At 38.7% G+C, this 13694-nt stretch overlaps 1 protein-coding gene across 1 annotated transcript in view; it reads right to left on the reverse strand.

Moving 5' to 3' along the window:
* Positions 1 to 13694, reverse strand: part of DNAH11 (dynein axonemal heavy chain 11) — a 4606558-nt gene that overhangs the window by 795135 nt on the left and 3797729 nt on the right. The window contains exon 70 of the mRNA XM_044065542.1: positions 8151 to 8273. Coding sequence (XP_043921477.1) covers positions 8151 to 8273 — 123 coding nt within the window. The remainder of the gene's footprint in view (positions 1 to 8150; positions 8274 to 13694) is intronic.

Below are 13694 nucleotides of genomic sequence, written 5' to 3' on the forward strand. Positions count from 1 at the left end.
CCGATGCCTGCTCAGCGGCTCTGGACCCATCTGAGGGAATAGTTTCCATAGGCCCAATACCTTGAGTTTCCAGAGGCCTAGTTGTCTCCACGTGGGAGTCGGCCTGTGGCTCTGAGGTAGCGGGTGTCAGGGGCAGCGAAAGCGCCTCACTGAGAACCAGCGACTGGCCTAGAAGAGGTTTCATCGTCTGTTTTGGACCTCGGATGCCTGTCCTTATATTTGTCCTTGCGCTTTTTATGAACTACGGTCATCGGTTGTTCCGACGGCATTATATAGTTAAACCTTCGGCCAAAGTAATGTAAAGCAAAATCGAACCGACGCTTAATAGTGCGTTGGTTGAATCTAGCACAAAACCAACAACTAGCAACGTCGTGGTCAGGGCCTAGGCAAGGAATACAGTAAGAATGAAAATCCTTATGAAGTATTTGCTTCCCACTAGAAATACAATTGTTAACTTTTACTGACATCGGTCTGGAGCAAGAAAAAGTTTCCCCAATAGGGTACTTAGCTTTACTGAAGACTTCGGATTTCTGCTATGAGTAACCCCAATGAAAAGACTGTGGGGAATACTTCAGAGTTACTGTGAAGCTAACAAAACTGAAATCCAAGTGATGTCTAAGAAACGTGTTTTGATATGGAGGTGCTGAATGATTTCAACTGAATGTTAAAGATTCAGAGGCCTCTCTCTTTGCACAACCAAGAAAACCCAGACGTAAAAGCTAGGCTCTCAAAGTTTATTAAGTGGGGCAGTTCTTGAACCAAGTTTAACAAATGTAGGGCATGACAAGTAGTGGTAGAATGATATGTACTGTAGGTCATTTTAATAAAGAGGTTGTGTGTGCATGTGTCTGTATATGGATATTATGTGCTTACCATGATGTTGGATTCTTCCCCCCAGTCCATCCAATATGACTAATGGGAATCAAGCCACTTCTCAGATCGGATCCTGTCTTTTCCACCAGTGCTCTTTGCCTTGAGCTACTTCAGAAAACAAAATTCCTCCCATAATCCTCCATTACACTTAATGCCCTCAGATTGAGTTTTCTTACTAATGGTGATAGGACAAGGTGAACATATGCATATGCTTATTAAACAAGACGAGTCAAAAACTTTAAGCTAACCTGTCAGGGTCTTAAAAAGAGGTGACAATTTAGAAGGGAGAGATATTATATCAGACAGACTAGGATTAAAAAGATACAGTGTTATAGTAAGCACATAACTTCCATATATATCTTTTTCATCCAATGCATCCCATCTGAAAAATGGGACAGAATCTCAACATATCTGAATTACAGGGTAGCCTCATAACAATATAATTCTGAGAACTGTAGTCCCAAAGAAGGCTCAGGATCTTGAAATTAAATCCAGTTTGTAATGCTTGGCAAAGATATGCAACATAGCCCATGTTGCTGCAGCACAAATTTAATCTATAAAAGTCATCCTGAAAAAGTCTGTAGAAAACTGAGTCAGACCTTGGAGAATAAGCTCTTGGTTTAGCTAGTAATCATTTGTTTCTCAAACAGTATGTGAAGAAAATGTAATCTGAAAGCCATCTAGACAGTATTATTTTGGAAACTTTCCAACACAGCTTGTTTGGAGCAAATTATAAGAAATGTGTCTTTTCTTATTGTTCTAGTGCTGTAGAGGTAACATGTGAGTTATTTATGCTCATCTACTGCATGCAGAAGGTACTCCCTCTAATCAAGTGATTAGGAAAGAAAACAGGTAAATGGATCGGTTGGTTTAGATTTGCCTCTGAAACAATTTTGGAAGGTTGGGTTGTGAAAAAACAGGTATGGAGGAATGGAAAATAACGTGTAATTCTGAAATTCTCCTAGCTGACACAAAGGCTCTCAAAAATAAAGCTTTCCAAGACAGAAATTTAAGTCCCAGAATAGGTTGGTTTGAAAGGGGTTCTCTTTAGATATTCTAAAACAAAGCTGAGGTCCTAGGAAGGAATTATGTCCTCTACTGAAGGATGCAGGAGGATAGCTCATTTCAAAACAGCCTTTAAAAACTTGTGTTGTGTGACAGAATGGCTATGAATGCCATTACAAAAAACAGAAATGGATGCCAGTTGTACTTTAATTGTAGAGTAACTAGAACTAGCCTCAAATAATTCTGACAGGAACTGTAAGACCACCGGGATAGAAGTAGAAAAGGGTTCTATACATTGTTCATTGTCCCATACACAGAAATGTTTCCATTTACTTTTGTGAACTTTATCAGATGATTCTTTTTGTGAAGCTGACAAAATCTGAACCACACCCTGGGATAACGAAGGGTCCTTGGCCATCAGTGGAATTGGAGAAATCATGCATTCAGGTTGAAATTTTATAACTCTGGGTAAGGTTGCCCAGATGGATAAGAGAGTAAATCCAGGTGAGGATTTGAAAGCCATGGGTGCTTAGATAGTTGGGGCCTGAGAAAATAGATTTGCATGGACCAGAATGAAGCAATGAGGATCACTGTGGCTTTGCATGCCACCATTTTCTGTAAAACTCTGGTGATAAGGAGAACTAGATGAAAAGCGCATAGACTTCTGGGTGGGAACCACTGATAGACTATAGCATCTGACAGTGATTGTCCCTTGAAGAGTTCAGGACAACGTATCTGTTGCATTTGATGTTGGATGGGGATGCAAACAGGTCACAACAGGGCCGGCCCCAGTAGCTGAATATTTCCTGAGCTACTGTAGAATTGAGAGGCTGCTGGCAAAGCATTAGGATGAAGTTGCTGAACCTGCCCGCTAGGCAGTCGTCTCTCTCCAGAATGTGCTTACAGTCAGAAAGTGGTACAAAGCAATTGCCCATTGCCAAGCCCTTATGACCCATCTGCAAATGGGGTACAATTTATTTCCTCCTTTCCTGTTACTATACCATATGACAGAAATACTTCCTGCTTAAATGAAAGTCACCCCCCCCAAAGGAAGTGAAGACTGGACTCAGTTTGAGTCTATGCTTCTCAGACCATTCTACCATTGAAATGTATTCCCCACCCTCAGGAACAATGGAGGCAGCCATGGTGAGTGTTTCTGAGGGTGGTTAAAGAACAAATGGCTTTCCCACAGAAATTTCAGATAATGTTCGTATAGCTGGATTGCATGTTTTAGGGCTGAGGGTTGATCTGAAAGTGGGAACCACTGAACACTGAGCATACAGTTGTTCTACACAAAGGGGAGATAAGAGGCCCCAACTGCTTCCAATGATCATCAGTTAGGTAAGCCTTCACGGACATTGGGACTGTTTTCCAAAGAAAGGACTCTGAAATTCCTGTATTTGCTGATGTCTTCAATACCTCCTTGGTCTCTGTCTATCGAAAGGGAAGCCTCTGCTACAGCCACCCCTGTACAATGAAGAAAACCATCATCGTTCTGTCCCAAATGATGTCAGTAGTACTCTTAACAGACATGTCAAACTGAATTGAGGAAGTGAATGGTGGTCATGAAATTAAGAAGCGGCACAGCATTCTGCTGATAGTTTGTTTTGGGGACCTATCTGGAATCACAATGGGCTTCAACATAGAATATGGGAGAAAAGTCTTGCACCGTGATTGTTGCCAATGGAATTTGTGACGGCTCCTGCTTCAGGGCTGACGACAGATCCTCATCATCTGCTTTCCTTTTCCTGGTGTCTTTTTCTTCATCTCCATCCTTATTTCTGTCTATCTTTGCCTCTTCTTTTCTCTGACTTATCAGTAGATGAAGTCTAAGAATCAGGAGGAAGGAGTTCTGGTTGGATAAATTTATTTATTTATTTATTTTCCATTTGTTTACCGGGTTAGTCCGACTGGACACAAGGTGACTGTTTTCAGCGGAGGCCCAGGGAGAAAAGCTCCAAATACATAGTAAAAATTATAAAAAATAAATTAATAAAAAAAAATTATATAAACATAGCTATTTTGTACAAAGAGCATAGAACATATAAAATGAGTAAAAATCAGAGTTTTACAACTGATGCAGCATACAGTGGTTAGAATACTGAGAAACAATTAAACAAGATATTATACAACAAATATACAATTGCTTGAACATAAATTCAAAAAGAAGTTTCCATAGACAAACAGGGTCATAAATTAGAAATCATAACTATAAAGGTGGCCTAAACACCTCATTCACAGTACTATGCACTAAGTGAAACTACACAGTACACCTCTGATCTAGGGATGTTGAAAGTCTGGAACAACTGAAATTAGTCTGGTTCTGTACAGGAACATATTCAAGTTTTGAATAGGAGATCTTTTAGTAGGGATTTGAAAGTATGTTTACTATTTAGACATCTAATGTCAGGGGGTAGAGAATTCCAGGCCTTAGCAACTGCATAGGAATAAAGAGATTGGCCTGAGCTATGTAAGCAGTTGGTAACAGTCAGTAGGGTGGTATTGGAAGATCTTAGTTGAAGCGCAATATTATTGAAGGTGAGTGGACCAGAGAGGGAAGGTATTTTATTTGGTTGGTATAGCAATTAATGGGTCAGGAGAAGTTGATTGTATTTTAGTAGGTTAGGGAGTTCTAACCATCCTAGTTGTCTTAGGGAGAGGCAGTGATGAGAACGAAACTTAGCATTGGTTACAAATTTTGAGATTTTACTGTAGCAGGTAGATAGTTTCAGAAGGTCAGATTTCTTTAGATTAGTTAGAACTGGGGAAGCGTACAGTAAGGTGGAGAGTAGATGGGTACAAGAGACAGTGATTCGGGATTCCTGTGTGAGGAAGCTCTTGCAGCAGTAGAGTGAACCTAGTTTTTTAAGAACTTTGGCAATTGTTAGTGCTATATGTTTGTTGAATTTTAAGTTTTGATCAATAGTTACACCTAATAACTTGACTTGGGTTACTGGTGTGATAAAGGTATAGTTGGAGGATGTTATTGAGAATGGCTAGGTAGGGGTGAAAATTTTGGATGGGTGGAAGATCATGAGTTGGGTCTTAGATGGGTTTAGTATGAGTTGGGAGGAATTTAGCCATTTTTCTATAGTAGTGAAGGCTTCCTGGGTTCTATCTTGGAGTAACTGTAGACAAGGGGCTAACCAAATAAGGGTGGTGTCATCAGCATACTGTACTATATTAGTTTGTTGGGTAGCCGAGGGGAGGTTATTGGTAAAGATGGAAAATAGTAAGGAACCAAGAACGGATCCTTGCGGAACACTTTGTCCCACTGGGAGGAGAGGGGCGAGAGACTTATGCCATTTAGCAGCTTGTTGCCGAAGGGACAGATCATTTTTAAACCACAGTAGAAAGGAGTTATCTAGATCGAGCTCAGAGAGAGTCGATAGTAATTTGCAGTGGGATACCATGTCAAATGCCTTTGACAGGTCTAGGAAGACAAGAGATACTAAGTTACAGAGATTTCTTTGTTGGTTGACATGGTCAGTAAAGGATATAAGGGCAGAGATGATACTATGGTTTGGCTGAAATCCATGTTGGGAATTTGCTAGCAGGTTATATTGAAGAAGATGATTCAGTAGTTGGGTGTGTACACATTTTTCTAAGATTTTTGATACGGGAGATAGTATAGCTATGGGGCGATAATTACTAAGTTCTGTTGAGGATCCACCTTTGTGTAGGGGGATGATGTACGAAATTTTCCAGAGAGAGGAGACAGTGTGTTCATCTATGGATCTATTGATGAGTATAGAAATAGGGTAGGCAATGGCAGAGGTGGCAATCCTGAGGTCATCAGCGGGGAGTATATCAGCAGCGAGAGTGGTGGGTTTCAATTTGGCAACGTGTTTATGAATTAGCTCAGTTGGAACTGGTTTGAGAGAGAATTGGGTGTTGGTCTTAGGGTGACAGTTTTGTATTTTGGGGGTATTTGTAGTAGTAGTGGGAAAATTGTTGAATAAATTTTGGATAGAGGAGGTGAAATAATCATTAAACTGGGTGGCAATATCATTATCACCCTCAGTGTTAGGGTTTGGGGAGGTGATTTTGCCTGGTTGAGAATGTAGTTGATTGCGGACCAGAATTTTTGTGAATTGTTCTAGTGAGTTTTTTGTAGCTGGATATAATAATTTTTTTTGGTTCTTCCATCTGGTAATGAACAAGGCCCAAAGGCCTAACAAATGGCACAAGCTGCCATGAAGTGATCCTGCCCCAGGCTCACTACACAGAGACCATGGGTGCCCTGGACCTCTTGTAGCCCTACTGGCCACATTTTCTGAAATTCTTATCCACAGGGATAAAGAATTACTACCAAGACATGCACCAATATTAAAAACAGTAATAATAGTAAATACAGCAAAGAATAGCTACAACAGAGAGGCTATAGAAGTTAAACAAGATTTTACTTTTTAGTTTTAACAATATAATATAGATGAGAGTAGGACTTTAGGCCTCCTGTCCAAACATCATGCGCGCGTACGTGTGTGTATGTGTGTACGTGTGTGCATGTATATGTGTATATTTTGTAACTAAAAAAAGGGATGTAAAATACAAGGTACATGTCTTTAAAACTGTCATTTGGTAAGCTGATATACTTTCTAGAGGGTTCCATCTAAGTAAAGCAAAAACAGAGGTTAGACTACATCCTCACGGTTTCTGTTGTATTTAATCACAATCCAGATATCACGTCAACTATTCATGCATCCAATGCCAATGAAATCTGACATGTTATTAGTGATGGTGTAAACAGTGAAAATTAAACAAGGAATTGCCACCAATGTCCAGAAATGGCTACCAGTCAGAACTGCTACACCACCTAGTTTTATTCTGTGATTATTTTTTTTTGCCCCTTTGCTTGCTGACCAACAAGCTTTCCCCCAAATAGACATGGTCCATTCTTTCCCTTAACAAGAAATTTCACTGGGCATCATGACAAGATTCTCTGCCATCCTGGCAATAAGGGTGTTTTTGTAAATGGCCTAATGCCACCTCTGGGCACTGGAACATGTGATCTACATCACTGCAGTGGTTCATAATGCCTTCTCCATGTAAATGCATGCTTCTGCACACCTGTTTTGAAGGCTACCACCAGGCAGTAGTTTGGAGAGCTTAATGCCCAACCCTAGTCTGCATATTTATATCACCCCCTCATCCACCCCCCCCCCCCCACAAACGCACATACTTGGAGACACTGAAGCAGTGCATAGCTGGTTCTGTTCCCATCCTCCAATCCTTCCCTGCCATCTCAATCAGGTACCCAAAGCCACTAACTGAACTCAAGTCACCTCTTTATCCCTCTATACTACTAAAGTCTTTATCCCTCTATACTACCGAAGCTGGTGCAAGACCAGCTAGTTTGAGTCCCCACACTTTGAAGAATAAACTGTGATAAATAGTGAAAAACAGGATTGCTACTCTTTTCAAGAGTTTTTGTGGGAGAGGGGGAAGACTACTCCACAACACTGGATCTGTACCTCACACATCCCTTCTACTTATATAAACTAAACATAATAACAATACTAGACAAGTGATATAGGAGACAGTAAGATGCCTAGCTATATACACCTTCAAGGAGACACAATTAAAAGTGCTTATCACACTTTATAAGAACTTAAAAGTGCTCACCTCACAAAATAACCAGGGCTGTATAACACTGGTGCAAATTTGTTCCTACTTGTGTAATTATAAAAGACCACAGGACTGTTGTACTTCAGAGTGGGGGGAATATTCTGAAATACTGCAATTTCAGATTCAGGGTATATCTCCTTCATTTGTACTTGCAGTTCAACAGTTCAAAAGACTGCAATTACAGACCTTAGTCTTTCAATATGCACCCCTGCTAGTGAAAGCCATGAAGCCATATAGCTATAGACACTGGCACACAGATTAGAGCTACCAGATATGAACAACAGGGAACGCTGTTCACACCTGGCCTTTGGAACAAGTCTGCATGTTCTTCCAGTGTCTATGCAAGTTTCCTCTAGGAATTCCAGCTCCTTCCCATATCCTAGAAACAAGCTACTTAGGCTGAGTGTCTGTAACAAACTGCCCCTGTGAATGTCCCCGTCTCAATGGTATAAACCTTGTTAAACAACTGAAATACTGTAAATGTGACAACTGTTAAATATTTGAGTGATTTTTCATCACAAGACTGATGAAAATCTTCCTGTTACCACTACACTCAGGAATGGAATATTTCTTATCATTTCTACTGATTAAGAGAGTTTTCATTTATTGTATTTTGTTTCTTCTACTAGTTTTCATATAAATACCTTTATTGCACTCCAGTTTTGACTGCTCAGGAAATCAAAAGGGCTTTTGTACGTATGCTCCACAGTGAATCTCAGCAAAAAATTCAATTCATCTGCTATGATCTCCTTGTTCATCAACAAAATCTGTTCAAAGGAAAAGACAATAAGATCATTATTTCTGGTATAACACATCTATCACTTGAATCAAGTAAACAATGCATGTTTTCAATCATACAGAGCACATTACATGAACATATACCTACAAATGTAATGACAAGGAAATATACTGTAAATTGTACTCAATTGCAAAGAACAAATAAAAGTTAAAGACAATAAATGCTGGCATTAGCTACAAGAATGTATATTACTGATCGGACGTACGCATTATCATTTACATGGATTAAAAGGTTACCTCACATAATTCCATAGCCTGGCCATTTTAAGCCTAGCCAGTTTCTTTTTCTGGGCTTGAATTAACCTACCTTGTTTGGTTAGAGATTGGCCTAACTCATCACATGGTTAATAATTATATATTACCCCTAATCTACTCTCCTTTGGCACTGGCTGATAATAATGTGCTGTATAGATGGTATAATTCGATAGGTAGGTGATTCAATTCCATCACTGTTTCAATAATGTGACAGTTATTACTGTCACATACCACTGGCCACCTCAAAACTACTTTTAGGGTTAGGGGTTGGTATAATGATTAAGGTGTATACCTCTTAGATGCAAGGTACAGGGTTTGATTCTCACCTTTGGAAGGGAAATTGGCTATCTTAAAATAACCCAACAGGAAAGCTAGACTAGTACTCATCTATGAGCCTATGAATGAAAATAACTGGGCTGACACCATAGATAATTTAAGGGGACCCATACATGGAGTAAAGCATTTAGGAGCTGCCTGTGTCCAGTAGTAGTACAGGAACAGTCCTGTGGTATTTTTTCTGTTTCCCATCCACAGATCTAAGCTATGCTTGAAAATGGACAGGGATGAGCTTTGTTTTGAGTGGATGAGGAGTCTGTTCCACAGTAGTGGTATCCTCTGTGAGATATACCTGTCCTTCCAAACTGTTGTGTTGATGTAGCAGATGAGGTTTAATCCCTAACAGAGCATTTCTGATGCCATTTGACTTACCGATGTGCAGTCTATGCATCAGTAATGGCTGGGAGGATGCCTTGTTTGCCAGACATAGATCACCAGTTAGCAGTCTGTAGGATGCTGAGTACAGTGACAGGGCTTTGAGTCAGTCCATGTAAGACATGTTGTTTAGACCTTGTATCCTTGTAGCAAGGTATCTCTGTGGGCATTCCAGTTTTTGCATGTGTTTGGACAGATACATGCCAAAGGGCATTCTATGTTCAACAACTGGCATAATGAAGGCGGAGTACAGGAGGACAATGACATCCCTAGATCTAGATGCAATCCTTTTGTTTATAAGCTGTTCAATACAGAAGGACTTTCTTTCAACAATATACACATGCTGGTCAAATGTTCGGTCACTGTCCACATAAGTTCCCAAATCTCAAATTACTGGGTCAACTCTTAGGGAAGCATTGTCAATGTGGTAGTTCTCTGGGGTAGATGACTTCTCACTGGATACAATAATGCATTTTTTGGCATTTAGTGTCAGTGCATGATTCTGAAAAAAGTTATTTATTTGAGACTAACCTTCCTGTAGGACGGCTAAGTCATTTAGGGATTCAATGACTGCTCCTAGTTTGCAATCATCTGCAAACTTAGTCAGCCAAAGCCATATGGTACTGGCTTTTACTTCAGAAAAGTAAATGCCAAACAGGAGAAGTCCCAGCACAGAACCCTGTGGGACTCCACTGGCGGCTGATCTATTTGTGGAGGTAATTTCCTCTATTTTGATTATCTCCGTTCTGTCTGTGAGCCAGTTGGAAATTCGGGAGGTGACAGAGAGGTTTATTCCAAGTTTATTTATATTTATTACTATACCTCTTTTTATGTGCAATGGAACTATTACAATAAAACAAAAATTCAAAAGGTCATAGCAAACAGCAACTTTGGAATTCTTAGACCCTTAGCTCTGAGCTGACTGGCCTGGAACTGCCTTAATGCAAAGACTAGTTCTGAACTAGCCTGACATACACTCAGCACATAAGAATAAAACTAGAGTTTAATACCAACAGTTAGATGACTTAAGCATCAAAATGCAGTGCAACTATGTACTGGAATTACTAATGTTTGGCTTTTCCCGGTTAGGGGTCGCCACAGCGGAACTCCAGTCCGCTAATGATTGGCAGTTGATTTTTATGGTGCTGAGTTGCCAGCCTAATGCCCAACCTTCAGCAAAGGCACACCCATTCACACATGTTTTTCGGAGGCCACTCGACCGTGGGGAGGACATACAGACTCCACACAGAAGGCACTCCAGCCCAGAATCGAACAGGAGAACCTCTTGCTGTGAGGCAACAATGCTACCGCTGTACCACCGTGACTTTTACTTACTAATATAGGAGTGAAAACCTAGCTAAAGCAGGTACAAACTGTAAAAATGAATTTAAAGTCATATCAAGAAATGAAAAACTTATATTTCTTTGTCTATATAATGGAATTATTACAATGCAACAGTAATTTAAAATACCACAGCAAACACTAGCTTTGGAATTCTTAAACCAATAGTTCTGAGGTGACTGGCCTGGAACTGCCTTTATGAAAAGACCGGTCCTGAACTAGCCTGACATATACTCAGCACATAAGTATTGAATTAGTTTTTAATACCATCAGTTCCACCACTTAAATAGCAAAACACACTGCAAATATGCACTGGAATTTCTAATACAGGTTTAAAGACCTTAGCTAAGGCAGATACATACGGTTGAAATTAATTTAAAATCAGATCAATATATGAAAACACTCACTTTTCTTTCTCTATGTAATGGAACTATTACAGTGCAATAGCAATTTAAATAATCACAGAAAACAGCAGTTTTGGAATTCTTAGACCTTTGGCTCTAAGCTGACTGGCTTAGAATTGCTTACTGCAAAGACTAGTTCTAAACTAGCTTGACATTATACTCAGTACATACAAATGAAACTATTGTTTTAATACCAACTGTTAGACCATTTAAACAGCAAAATATAGTGCAACTATGTACTGGAATTCATTATCAAGCTATCCAACACCATAAAGACAGCAATAAAAGCAAAATAAAATTACAATCATAATACAAAAAAGTTTAATGATCTCAGCACTTTTGTTCCAAAGAAGGAACTTCTATAGATTGAGGTAAATAACACATACAAACACAAACACCAAACACATTTTGAATTGATCACAGGACTCAGACTAATGCCTGAGCTTCTTCTTCTTCTTAAAAAAACAAACAAAAAAAAAAAAAAAACAAACTAAAATTCTCTTTGTCATTTAAATCAGGGTAATAACATGCCTCTAACTTAAGATGCCACAAATATTCCCTCCAATCCAAATCTTCAGAATTGGGCCTGTTTTGTAAACTCCTTGCTTCATCAATAACAGAGAATAAGAAAAAAATCTTTGTTAGTGTTTCTACATATCACAGCATGCTTGGTCAAAGCATTTCTCAAATATTTCACTTCTACAACATGTACATATTCATAAATTCTACAATATAATTTTCTAGTGTTTTTTGCTACATAAAAGGTGTGACATTCATTACAGACCGCTATGTAAACAAAAAATCTAGATTTACAAGAAAAAAATGGCTGGTATTCTTAATTTCTTTTCCCTGACACAAACAGATGTTTCTTCATTAAAATATCCACAATAATTGCAGGACAACAATGATAGAGTAGATTATAAGTGATGTATAATGTTTGCAACTGGGAGTGTGTCAGTAAGGTTTGTGATGTATATTGCTTGCTACCAGGATTGTGTTTGGTTTGGTTTGTTTTCATTTATATAAATGATTGCTTATGTCATAAGTGATGGTTTAATAAAGATGTTTCTTGTTTAAAAAAAGGGGTCAGGAATCAAATAATCTATGTAATGTTGCTTAGGTTATATGATATATGGCAATATACGCGAAGCATTCGTTTATGTTAATTTAATAGCTTGATTACTTTTGCATAAATGCAAATTTGTCTATATCACAAGTGATAATTCAATAAAGGTGTTAAAAAAATAATTGCAGGATAACCGTTTATAAATTTCAGGCTCCCTGCTGGAGCTGTTTGTAGTTATTTTTTTTTCATTCTGACTTGGAATAGGTCTTTTAAGTTGGTAACCCTTTTATTTACAAAAACTGAGGAATCAATCATCAATTTTCTCTTTCATATCTGGAAAAGTGTTCATAAATCTCAAGTTATCTTGTATAATCCTTCTGATATTTCTCATCAACAGAATTCTTTAAAATTAATCCTGCATTAAATATTTTTCTATTTTTAGTATCTAAAAAGCTGTTATTGGTGTCCCCACCAACCTAGAGCATACATGGCTTATATTTATTCTTCCTTTCCAAATTGATCACTGCTACATCATCTTCTACAAAAGTCTATGGGTAGCCTCTAAATTTTTCTATGAGCTGGCTTTCACTGATGAAGAACTCATCTTTACCTCTTAGCCTGCTAGCCTTGTAGTGTGTCTTCTAGATAGTTTTCTTTAAAGCAGGAAAATGTACACCTTCATGCCTTAAATATATTTAGAAATATCTGTAGTCAGTGGTCTGCATTGCTCTGAGTATCACTCATCTCAGCATTTAATTTTGATTTGAAGCTCTTTATTTAAGGTTTGATCACTTCTATTTTGTATCTTATTCTAGTATTACATTTATTTTGTTTTAAGTTTTCTGTTCTGTTGGACTTTTAAGAGTCCCTCCCACCCACACAGTCCTTGTTGTGGTCTTAAATTTGGTGGCTTTTGAGTTGCTCGCCCCTACTATAAATCTCTTTTTGGACACTCCTCCCAGTCCCATCTCATCAGCTTATTCTACTGAGTAGAGAGAGAGATCATTTGGGAATGCCCACCCCCTTTAGTTTCTCAACCTTAAATTACTGCATTTCATTCATTCCCACTTAACCTAAAAAAAAAGATAAAACAATTGCACTTTATTCATCTGCTTTTACTGAATTTGTGTTTCTTCCTACTTTATTACTTTATTTTGCTTTTGCTGCCTGTTCTTAAAAGTATGCAATTACATTTATTCTGCTGCATTTATTACTGCTTGTTAGTAGCCTGATTAAATTGTAACTGTTATTCTAAGCCTTTTGGTTTAAGCACTTGGGCTTCAGCCTAGTTGTTTTACATTAAGACGGTTTGTGGTCTGCACTCTTGTGGCAGGAGAGGTAGCTTATATCCTTCTAAGTTGGGAGTTGCTGGTTGAAGGCTTAGTGTATGTTGTTCTAAAAGTGTCTTAGTTCTGGTTTGTGGTCTGCACTCTTGTGGGAGAAGAGGGTAGATTCTGCCCTTCTGAGCTGGGAATTGCTGGTTAAAGGCTTATTGTGCCTGCTTACTGGAACTGTTTCCTTTTGAAATTGGTGCACCTTGTTTGCTGTAGCATAGACTAGATTCAGACCTGCTGAATCTAGCTTTGTTTGTATAACTTGAGCACTAATCGATG

This window comes from Protopterus annectens, chromosome 3.part0 (assembly GCF_019279795.1).
Source record: "Protopterus annectens isolate FY-2018-M chromosome 3.part0, PAN1.0, whole genome shotgun sequence".
Classification (NCBI taxonomy): Eukaryota; Metazoa; Chordata; order Ceratodontiformes; family Protopteridae; genus Protopterus; species Protopterus annectens.